Raw genomic sequence first — 11,105 nt, 5'->3', positions numbered from 1 at the left:
ACAGGACGAACGGCTGTTCGTGCTTCAGGTTTTCCATGGTGGTCTAGCTTCGATTGACTCATTATCTTAACTATATAAAATTACTAAAATCTCCACAAAACCCCCTTGTGAAAATACTTTTCATTCAAAAGTTTTGGTTATTCACTGCTTCCTTAACTATAAAACTCTAAGTGGTTTTAACTCCATAATCTTGAACGATTTAAAAGAAATAAAATGATTGTCTATGTAATATCAACTGAAATGTTATTTTCAAATTATTCTAATTAAATCAAATTTAAATTATCCTGGTGGCTGTATTGCAAAAGCGTAGTTATATATTTAGATTAGAATTAGAATAAATATCATACTGATTATCGCACGGAGATTTGGCTTTTTAAACGATGAAGTCCTAATGAGAGCTGCTCAATTTCAAAAACTAACTATGGTTTTGAACGACATACTTAAGTATTTAGGGTTGAGAGCTGACTACTATGAAATTCGGTCCTTGCATTTTCTATTGACTCCTTATGAATAACTGATGACTTATAAATTTCGAATTAAATTCCCTGAACTTAAGTCTGAAATGATTCAAACCATCTGTACAGTTTTTTGAAGAATAGATTGTACAAATTCAAAGTCTTTATACTGTTATTGACCATTTAACTAAAATTAATCGGTCGGGGTTCATAGATAATAGGCATAGATAATATGCTAATAAGAGACTGATCAATTGCAATCTTAAACATCGATGGGAAGATTCAAGCAACTGATGCAAAAATGAATTTATAGATAACAGTTTAGTTTCCCAGTATGATTAGAGAAATTTTGTTAATCTATTGATGAAAATGAATAAACATGTATGTAATAATTTCCCTCTCTGTGTATAGGAAAAGACGTTTACCGTTACTGAGTAACGAACATAAATAATGATTAGCATTATTATTACCAGTAGAAATAATTTATTGGTTTTCTACATTATTGAATTACTTTTAATTTATAGACTTAAAAGAACAATAAGTTATAGCCAAATTAGCTGCCAAGACATGAACATGCTGATTATATCTGACTGTGAAGCTTATCTCTTTAGAGATTGTGGGGAAACACTTTAGAGGTGATTTTATTCCCACACATTTTCCATCGCACTCATTTTACTGTTAGAAATAATATTCATTGAAGACAGCTACAACTAATTTAAACAAATAACCATAAAGTTTTTCATGTGTGTTTACTATTTTGTACGAGCTAATTTTTTTTGACTATATAGTAGACATTTTGTCTATTTATCTTTGAATAGCTCCAAATTGTACGTTTGGTCTGAACTGTAACTCTGCAACGGCATGCTCTTCAGTGGAAAATGGAAATTAGAAAGCACATTATTATCTATGGATGAGCATAAGTTTGTTTCATCATGCACTGCATTCAGTGGTACAATTAGTCTCAAGTTAAAGTTACTAATTTTTAGCGTCTAAGTTTGATTAATTATCTTCGTAGGCAAATGTTCAACTCAGAAACTGTTAACTGAATATATATTCTAGGCTTATCTTTAATATATATTGTAATATCCGTATCTGCATACGAAAAATATTAAACCAGTCAATGATGACAGTGAAAAAGGAATACATAATTACTATAATAAATATGGATGGATCATACTACAGGCGTAGTAGTTTTTATATTTGCAATAAGTTTGTATTCGGTTTTTATTTAGCTGAGAAAATCGGTAGACAATTTTACACATTCTCCCTACCTTGTGTTTATTTTTCCCCACCCCTCGAAAATCTCACCTTTACCATTTACATACTTAAAATGATTCTTCGCACACTTTCTGTTACGTAGTTCTGACGACTCTTGTTTTACTAAGTTTATTTCCTTAGTTTTTGGTTTGATTCCCGTGAAGAAGTATTTGTTCATGTTATCATCCAGTTTATTTCCCTTATAAATGCTAATAAACATGTCGTCCTACTAAAAATTAATGTTTTTACCCAGTATGGTTGTCATATAATCTTTTCGGTCGTTATCGCCAGCTTCTGAATTTCCTTGATTGCTTTAGCATTTTTCATATACGGACATAAATTTTACTAACCTAACTAAAAACATTATTGTTCAATTGTATGGGTTATTCCGGTTTACATAATGAGAATTTTCAATAGTTTAAAACCAACTTTCTCCAAGTATACCTAATTATCCAAAACAAACTGGATTTTAATTATTTAAATAAACATGAACCAAACACTTTTAACCAATGACTTGGTTTGAATGAAGCTGAACGAGCACAGATAATTCGTGCTTTATATACTTGTTGGTCTACTTAAAATATACAACTAATTCTCGACATTTATTAGTGTCTATATCTGATGTGCTGTAGGAAGATTCCGTTTAATACCAATTACTAACTTACCGTTTTGTAATTCCTCAGATTTCTTAAACTCTGCGTCTTCACTGGTTAATTTTTCATCAACTAAGTTCCCATATTGTTTTGTACCTTTCTCAAGTAGATCAAGACTGATCTTTACTAGATCTCGATAAATGTTTGCTAGAGTACTGTCTATTTGACTGGATGGGATGTTGCCTTCAAGCCTAGCTTCTTCCACAACACTAAAAGAGAGTTATTTAACAACAAATAATTTAGTTTGTAACTTTATTTTCTCAATAAATATAATGATCTGTAATTTTTTTATTTAATAACCAGAGTGTAGTTTTGTAAAATGAGAGCTGGACTTATTATTATGCTTCAATGACTGACACTGTTTGACTTATCATTACCTTATCCACAATTGAATATCTGTAAGTGCAGAGAGAATCTACTTAAATTATTAACCGTTGGATTTACAAGAATTCAAAGACTATCTGCTACTTTAGATTACAATTAAATAATGATTTTTTAATTGCGATCCAAAATGATTGGTACCGTGCTCATTGCAGAAGTTTTTTTATTAATTCATTTGCCACAATTAATTGCACTTAATAATGAGGAGACTTATATCATGTGTAAATAGTGGATATAAATATCGTGTAGCTTATAAGATTAAGATGTTAGATAACGAGAAATTATCAAACTATTTACGAACGTACAACAGAATGGACTGTTTTAAACTTGAAGAATCTATCAATACTAATAAATCTGAAGGGAAGTTTTTTCACAGTTTATGACCAATCGAATAAATGCTTATAAAAAAGCAAAAATTATTAGCTGAGTTGATTTTCACAAGCTTGCCGCTTACAAGTAGGCAGACATTAATCATTTTCAATGAAGTTTAGTATTCGGACAATTTAAAAAAAGAATGCATTATTTCGCTAGGTGAAACTAGATTATATGATTACTTGTAATCAACTGTAAGCATAGGACTTTTGTCATAGTAGGAGGTAATGATTTTAACGAAAGTGACTCCTCTTAATTAAATGGTTTTATCACAGGACTTTTATATATGTTACTAGGCAACATCAGCGTGTATGTCATAACTTTTTAAGTATGTGTTGATGATGTTGTCTAGGAGGCAATGAAAGCTCTACAGCTAAACCACTCAGCTTACAGAACGCAACTCAATCAAGAAATTAGTTCCGCGATTATTAATTAGTCCTTGATTTTTGACAATTTCATTGCTATGTTCTTAATGGTTGCATTTTTCATTATCATATAACAAAACTAACAATGTTCGAAAACAAATATCACTTCATATACTGGTTCATAAATATGTAAGTAATTATTAAACAGATTTAAATACATAACTTCTCTTACTGAATAGCTGATAATAAACACTCGAATGTTTTATAGTAGCAGTTATTTTGATTTTCGACTGATGAGAAATAGTCACTTAAGGCAACAGCATTTGTAGCCCATTCTATAGGATCGAAGGTCTGAAAATGATAACATGGATGTCGTTTAGAAAGTTTTCTATTTTCCAAATCTCTAAGTGAATGGGCTGATTTGATACGAATTATATTTTGTAAACAAAAAGGGCTATTAACAGCTTTTTTGAAAGATTTGCAGAATTTTAGTTGACGTAACAAAGTTAACTGACAATAATCAGCCGATTGAGCCCGTTTCCCAACTAACTGATGCACCTGAAAGAAATAAAAATTATTTCGTCAGTTTTAACTTTGGCAAAAACGCTTATATACCATGTGGTTTGGTTTACGTCTGGTAGTGTTTTAAATATTTATTTGGAACATTTCAGTACCTAAAAATGGTAAGAAAACCAACTCATGAACTCAAGAAAGATCCATTTTAAAAAACGACAATTCACAAGAACTTTGTTTTAAAAAAGCTTAAGGTTACTGGAAATTTGTTTTGTTCTTATGAACTAACAATTACTTTGTATATAATTACTCGCTTTATCTATAATTCGAATACAATTTATTCACATGCGCTTACGGTATCTTCCTGGTTATGACCACTGACCAACTTTTAATTACTACAGTACGTTCTGAACAAATCTAGGAGTCTGTATACCATAAAACACACATTACGACTGATTATTCTAGTACCGCAAAGTGTGGGTGAATACTAGAATAGGGTATATATAATTATTTTAAATCTCTGAGATATATCTAATAAAGTTCTGGTAAATATCTTTTGTTGAAGACACTTTTTTCAGTGTGAGATACATTTCTAACGTAATTTTTATTCCTAAAAACAAATATTAAACTGTGTAATAAACCTACGTTCCACAAATGATACCAGTTTACAGAAGAATCACTCATAATGTTTCAGCTAACTAGGTCGATAATAAAGAAATATACCCAAAAGAAAACTTTCACTTATTCATCCTCGAAAAATGGTATCATACTACAACCAGCTTAGTTAAGGATACATCTTTCAATTGTCTGAGGTGTAATTCATAGCTACAAATAACATTTTAGACTATATACTGGCATGAGTCTTTCAACCAAGGCAGCACAGCTTGATGAAATCAAGAAAGTCAATAGAAAATAAGGTAAAATAATGTAGTAACAAAAGTGGTGAAAAAGACTACACGGTGAGAAAATGGTTCAAGAAAAAAATTGAAAGGGATATATAATGAGATACCAAAACTCGCTATATAGAGGAAGATAATGAGTACATTCAACTGTTCTGCTGTGACCGGTTTTTGAGTTACTTCGCAAACAGTCTTCAATCACTGATGGCAGTTTTAAAACAGACCCATGCAATACAGGCTCCATATATCAACACGACTTATACCAGCAGTCATCGACCCAAAAGACTGGTTTCAATTCTCAGTTTGGCAGCGCCTAGCCTACTTCTAATCAACCTCTTCACCAACTAACAACTCGTGTCGAGATGAGCGGTGTTTGAGCATTTGCAACACATCTCAATTGATGAAGGTTTAGAACCTCACTAACTGATATGCAACATTTGCTTAGTAACCTATGCCTAACACCAGCTTTATTCACTTTGTCGTCTCATAGGACTGAGTAATCCTTCGAAGATACCTACGATTAAACAAACACCTGTAACCTACGCATGTCATCTGCTGCGACAAACCACGTTTCAAATCTTCAGAGTAATAGAGTGCAAACTGCTATGTGATGTGCTATTCCTTTGGTTGCTAGACACATATCTCACTAATGTTATAATTAATGCAAGATGGCAAAATTCAAGTCAGTTTTCTGAATCTATTCAAAATTTATTAAGACGCTAACACACTAGAGCTGTTAAGGTCTTTAAGCTTAAAGACCTGTAGAGCCAACCTTTAAGTTCCTGTTGTTTTCCTTCCCATTGAGTTGAGCGTGGTCCTTTTAATCTGATTGAGAGTTAGGTAAATTTTGCTGTTTTTTCAGTTGGGTTCTTTGGAGATGGTGGGTAGCTGACAGCCAGTTAAACTGAACTTTAAAGTAACCTGCCGATAGACCTAAACTCGTGGACTGATGAGATAGTAGACAGATAGTCCACGACAAAATCGTCGATTATGAATATTTCAATTGTGTCTCATCGCCACAACTGGATCTTAATTAGTTTCAGTGACAACATGTGAAATAACCAAAATGGTACGTTATCCAGAAAATACCCAAACATCAATTTTGCAAAGATAAAAAACGATATCATAAAAATTCAACAAACTTGTGCAACTAAAAATATGGTTTTTGTGTATTCATGTTCAAGCATTAAGCGGCACATCGACAGATTCTGTTTGTTGAGGCCTCCAGACTCTTGGAATTCATGTATCCAATTTGATTCTGAATTTAATAATGTATCCAAAAATTCTGGACCAGTGTTAGATGGACTACGCTGTGTATATAGCTTGTAAACCTTTTGAGCACAAGAAAGCCAGTGCATAGGATCCTTGTGAGTCGGAAAAGACTGTTTATTTGTGATATTTGTAACGTGTATGACAGCCAGAACATTGAACAATATTTGCAAAACACCAGCAATCATATTGAAAAGAACTATCTCGCTGGATGAAAAAACCTTTGCCTCCAATGAATCTGCACGTAATCGAATTTAAAATAAATTTACCTCTGATAGTCATCTTTTGGATGAGGGAATCAACAGTTAAACAAGTTCCATAGCTATTCACACAAGGATACACGATTTCATTGGCTTAAGCTTTTACGTTTATCAGAGTACAATTTACCACTAAATGTGTCCTCCATCTCCAAATAGTTCTTCGCGATCTTAGTTCTTATGAAACTCCAATACAAGAAGTGAGTAGCAGTTATTATTTTAGGAAAGCGATTTTCGAACTTATGAAGAAGTTCCATGTACTTTTCATGTAATGCTTTATTGAGCTTGCTGTGACAGGTGCCTACATGGCTTGAGACGGTAATGTTTTCAAGAGAACGTATATCATAAATAAGCCTCCTATTGTCCTGCCAAAAGTGCTCAACTCGAACCATCGTAAGTTTGTTGCCGAAACAGGCACTATCAGAATGATAGATTAAAACAAACTGGTTGTTACTTTTATCTAAGCCAACTCAATGGATTGATCTTTTTTATCACTTTTTGATTAACTGAGACTTTCATTATTTTATGAAGTCAACACCTAATAAGTTTGTGCTGAGGTGAAACTAGCAGCGCCAAAATAACTTCTATATAATACATCCAATATCTTTCATAAGCCGACTGACTTGCTCGCACTTGTCTCTCGTGATTTTAGTATGATTCTAGGTCTTTAGGAGCGTCCGGTGGGTGCTAGTCTAATCACTCTATTTTATTCATTCTAGTCAGTTTAGTAGTTTTTGTAAGTTTGTATGTCGTCCAGGGTTTCTGGAATCATTGAGAATCATATTATCAGGTAGACGTTTGATTGGACGAAATATGAGAAATGGTGAGGAGAAAACTCGAATTGACCAGATCTGCTTCTGAGGCTATTCAAATAGTCGATATGGTTGCGGACTTAAGAAACCACTAGGTTTATACTTCAGTATCGCCCAATTCTGTCGTGTATGAATCCCCTTCAGACCATTTCAGCTGATAGCGATTTCCCAGACATCATTACTTGTAATTATTGCACACCTCTAGATTCCTAGTATTGCGCCTACGGATTGTGCTGAAGGTTTTGAAGGCTATTTAGGTGTACTTGGGAGATTGTAGTCTACCTTTGTGTTTCTTAAATCCTAACACTTGAAGATCTTAACTTTGAAGGCGCCGCTCGTAGAACATGAAATCAAGCGATCGCCAAGAACAAATAGAAGTTTACAAGCCAACCAAGTGTCAGAAAGAAAACAAAATGAAATATGTGGTAAGCACACTGCCGCATGGTCAGCTCTATGGAGTTCGATTGTCTAATCTTCGATATTTATCCTCAGCGTGAGCGACATCTGCCGAACTTTTCAATGCTCTGTAACAGATACTTTTGACTGTACTGAACGCTTGATCATACTTGACCTCCGTCATGTGGCCTAGGAAAAGCTGCTGTTTAATGGTGGTTGGCTGCAGAGTGGAACAGTAAGTGTTCAGGAGTGATTTGAACTTTATAAATACCATTAATTTCGTTGCTGTTTATTCAGATTTAATTCAATTGCATCTGTCTGAATAATTGTCTTATTTCGCTTATGCCACTCACCGCCATGTAAGCTAATCGGATAAACTGTATAGCCTACCTATGAATTAAGACAGCTGACCAACTGTGGTTATAACACAACTGCCAAACTTTATCTGTATAGCAAGCATGAATTACCAGGTTAAAAGTTCTCAGGGAGCTTACATGTTACATCACTCTTACTTACATGACCGAGTTATCCACCACCGTTAACAGATTTGGGATCCGGGAATAACACATTCTCTAACCATATAATCGAGATTCAAAGAACTTCATACATTCTAGTCTTGTGGGTCGCCAGTCCATTTCTTTAGGGGTCATTTTATCTTCATCTTTTCAGGACTTGGGCAATGAGTGCTAGATTGTAAATGATTCCGTGAGACATTTCAGTGTCTATTTTGTCTGCTGCCTTTTGTGTGAATGCTTGTTGTTCGTCCAAACTTCCAGTACATGGTACTTCCACTCGTTCCTCCCAGTACTGTCTTCCCAGTCTACACATTATGAGGGTGTGGTTTTACATAAACCAAGGTAGCTTGAAACACCTTGGAACGATTTTTACGACAGATAGATCTATGTCAAACACGAAGATCCTGAGCATTCCTATCAGCTGTTGTCGCGATTGCAACTTTCCACGTCTTTGTGGAGAATGAAGTACAATGTTGCTAACTATCCTCGATCGCAAAACTAAAACTAGTGAGTAAACCATGACACAGCAATCCGCTTTCATTCAACAATTACAAAGGGTTGGTTGACTGGTTTAGAAATATTAATGCAATGACAATAACAACCAACTAATTAACAATAATAATAAATGTCTCCCACACTTTCGCCGGATCTTCTCAATGACTCTAGAATTCAGCAACGAATTACGAATCCCTCACCATATAGCCACGAACAAGACCATATTGTGGCGATACTGGAGCTATAGAACTGAGTGTAATGGAGAGAAAACGCTGAAAATCCCTCCACAGGACTTGATTGGTCGGTATTATAATTTGTTTTGTTTCTCCTCCCTGTCGTGTACTTTAAGCTTTGTTCAGATCACATTCCATCATACTTTGTGTTCTTCATCCTTCCTCGTCTGAGCTTTTATTATGTGGATTTGGTTGACCGACCTTTTGTTACTTAATCTTACTGTTGAATGTAGCCGGGCTATTGCCAATAAGGTCGTATTTGACCAAGCCCAAGGTTATGATGTGGTTCAGTGTGTGACTGTTAACCACTGACTGTCTGCTTGGAAAGATTGCTGGAGTCCTTGAAGATAGATATCTGATCCCATCTTGTTGGAAATATTTTTATTGAATCTCAGGTATTGAACTATTGTGTATCACCAATTTCTCTTGTTGCTTGGCTCGCTAAGTTGTGTTAGAGAAACCTTAGGCTTTATAGCACAGATTGTACTTTTTGAAGTATTTTGCAGTTTGTTCTGGTTCTTAACTTAGAACCATTTCAATCATGAACAGAGTTTGTATTTTGATATAGTTTAATACGAGTAACTCGAAAACGCTTCGTACGCTATGGAGAAGAACATAGTCAGATCTAATAGGACAAATTTTAGTTCGTTAGTTCTGCGTTCTGTTACGACTGCCGGTTGTGAACGCTATATTTGCTTCCCTAAGCTAGTTCCGTATCCCCGAGCTAGAACTATACAGCAACTTGAAGACCAGAGAAAAGGAACAAAGTATGGGGGAAGCGCTTTACTACAGGATTCATTTATGTACAGAAAATACAAGGGTTTTATAGTAATTAAGAGACCTTGAGTTTCCATAGTAGCAGTGTGTTAAACAGCCAACCAGGATCTCGTTATTTTAGTAGCACAGCTTCTAATTAATCGCTGATCGGTTGGGGCTCTTTATGAGCCTCTGGAAGCTCTGATAGTTTACTGTAAGTCGACTTAACACGTTCAAACCAAATATTGACATTTCGGTCATTGCACGGAGTGTTAGCCCCACCAAACAAAATTAGTGGTTCAACATCTCGCCTTCCTTTACATTTCCTCACCAAAAGGTGATGGTGTAACCTTTTCCTCGTTGAACCAGTAGCTTTGCAATAACTGTATTACTCGGAACGAGATTTGCGAGCATAGAGAAGACAGAGCAAGCACAAGAAAATCACAGATACAAGTGCATCATGAACTCACACCCAGTATCATACAAGGGACAGCCAAGACATACAGTGGTACGCCTAGTTGCTTCTATTCTTGCCAATTTTTTGGAGACACTCACTCATTTGACAGGAATAGATGGTTCAGATTGTTAGTGGGTGCACTCTATAGTCTGACCTACTAGCTCTATCTTATAAAGTTACACGTTGACCTAAAGAACACCTCTTATAATACACCTCCATCGACCCGGCAATATCTCAGCTCCTCCATCCTTTGACGATCGTATTCACTCAATTCTTCACGAATAACTATTAGCCCAACCTGAGTTAAGGACCATGATCACATCACACTGCTTGTAGCCTCCAAACTAAATCAGTACGGAATGGCGAATAACTGTTCAGGTCAGTTTAGGAACGCGCTATCGTCCAGTCGAAACGAAGACGAAGTAACCAGGTAAATGAGGTTTTAGAGTTCATTACAAATTCATACGGACATTTTCACCTAAAAAATATTACCACCCAGTTATTTAACGAATCTCTGTTCAATCACTAGTCAAAGTTAAATTATGTGAATTAGATAGACTGGAAAACGATACAAGAGAATTACCGAGTGCAATTAATAAACGTTCCTATCAACACAGTCAGTCATTTCGGATAAATTATGCACAGATTGTCTGAGAAATTATATTTAACTGAGTAATCACATGGAGTGTTTCCAATTCCGGAAAAGTGCTTCAATTCACCATCATAAATGCACGATTTTATTCAAATCAAGAGTCGCAAATCAACATGGCAGGTACCATAACCAAATATCAACTAAAGCGACGTAGTTCGGAAAGACCATGGAAATTCAGTGAGGACAAAGGGAGAACAGAAAACTGCCATAAAATACAAGTAGTACCATCTCAAATGAAATCAAAAGATCAACAAAATTTACATCTGAATGAACCAAGAAGAGTTAATAACAACAATGTGTGCGTAAAGGGGTTTCCATACACAAAACTTTCAAAAAGGATCTTACATCGACCCCAAAGATCTTTCCAT

The 11,105-nt window shown here is 35.0% G+C and overlaps 1 protein-coding gene across 1 annotated transcript in view; it reads right to left on the bottom strand.

The window, feature by feature from the left end:
• The window catches only part of Smp_181040 (hypothetical protein), a gene marked incomplete at its 3' end in the record, with an annotated part of 15,792 nt that extends 8,950 nt beyond the window's left edge, over positions 1-6,842 (bottom strand). Inside the window, exons 1-5 of the mRNA XM_018792942.1 lie at positions 6,552-6,842; positions 6,434-6,517; positions 6,038-6,402; positions 3,716-4,041; positions 2,378-2,574 (exon numbers count right to left, since the gene is read on the bottom strand). Of these exons, the coding sequence (XP_018647504.1) occupies positions 2,378-2,574; positions 3,716-4,041; positions 6,038-6,402; positions 6,434-6,517; positions 6,552-6,813 (1,234 nt within the window). The 5' untranslated portion in view covers positions 6,814-6,842. The remainder of the gene's footprint in view (positions 1-2,377; positions 2,575-3,715; positions 4,042-6,037; positions 6,403-6,433; positions 6,518-6,551) is intronic.
• Positions 6,843-11,105: the final 4,263 nt, after the last annotated feature.

Source organism: Schistosoma mansoni, chromosome 1, assembly GCF_000237925.1.
Source record: "Schistosoma mansoni strain Puerto Rico chromosome 1, complete genome".
Lineage (NCBI taxonomy): Eukaryota > Metazoa > Platyhelminthes > Trematoda > Strigeidida > Schistosomatidae > Schistosoma > Schistosoma mansoni.
Note: the sequence above shows the minus strand (reverse complement) of the source record. Positions and strands in the feature narration are given on the sequence as shown.